The sequence below is a fragment of the Trichinella spiralis genome, assembly GCF_000181795.1.
Source record: "Trichinella spiralis strain ISS 195 chromosome Unknown Scfld1877, whole genome shotgun sequence".
Lineage (NCBI taxonomy): Eukaryota > Metazoa > Nematoda > Enoplea > Trichinellida > Trichinellidae > Trichinella > Trichinella spiralis.
Genome location: NW_003528816.1, coordinates 1 through 949, shown reverse-complemented (window position 1 = coordinate 949; position 949 = coordinate 1). Strand labels below are relative to the sequence as shown.

The 949-nt window shown below is 27.2% G+C and overlaps 1 protein-coding gene across 1 annotated transcript; it reads right to left on the bottom strand.

Annotated features, from left to right (window-relative positions):
* Window positions 1-95: 95 nt before the first annotated feature.
* Tsp_15729 (MLX-interacting protein (Transcriptional activator MondoA)) lies at window positions 96-179 on the bottom strand (the record flags this gene model as incomplete). The annotated part of the gene is made up of 1 exon (XM_003368796.1): window positions 96-179. A coding segment is annotated over exon 1 (84 nt), but the record flags the coding sequence as incomplete, so codon positions are not given.
* Between the last annotated feature and the right edge of the window lie 770 nt (window positions 180-949).

Here is a 949-nt window from a genome sequence, read left to right as displayed (position 1 = left end):
CAAGGTAGAGTGGAGTTAAATTGCCAATGGTCAAATACGTTCAAATCAAGTGTCAGGAAACTGGGCAAAAAAATCATACTATATAATAAACTTACATGGATATGCCAGGCGCGCCAAATGAGGTTGTTCAGCCGAACTCGATCAGCGCAAGCAATTTTCAAACCTTGAAAATTTTGCATTTGGGAGTGATCAGCTTCCTAAACAATAACAATATTTTTATATTGAAAAAAATAACGCAATTATTCAAAATAATTTCATTGTCCATATACAATTGTGATTTTGATTTTAATTTCAGCCGAATTCGATTCAAAATTCATTTTCATATTGAATGAGCGTTTGCATGATTTTGAAAACTTTCTCTCATAAAACTAGTCAAATAATACATTCGACATTTTAAATTAAATTCATTATGATTCTTTATAATTTTCTAATAAATTTAATCTATATATATATATGTGTGTGTGTGTGTGTGTGTGTGTGTGTGTGTGTGTATTATTTTAAAAAATCAAAAATGAAATAAATTTTAAATGAAAATTAAAAAAAACAGTACAAAGCAAACTGGACAACTTCCATAAAGCGTACATCATTGCAATCTATGATGTATCAACTGTCCAAAATAAAAAATATAATTATCAATTACAAATGTCATTTAATATGTATACTAAAACTTCCATTACAAATAAGACAAAAGAGCGGAAAGAAAATTCTCATGATAGAAATCACACAGTTTTCAAATTCTGGTTCAAGAAAATAGCAAAATGAAAAATATTCGAAATAATAATAATCAATTAAAATTAAAATCATACCATCATACAGTTGGTAAACAACGTAACATACAAAAACAGTTTAAAATAGCTACATTTAAAGAAATTAAATTGCAGCTATTAAACCCGTACAGGTTTTAACATATTGCTTAAGACAATTAAAAATAGCCAGGCAAAATCAATTA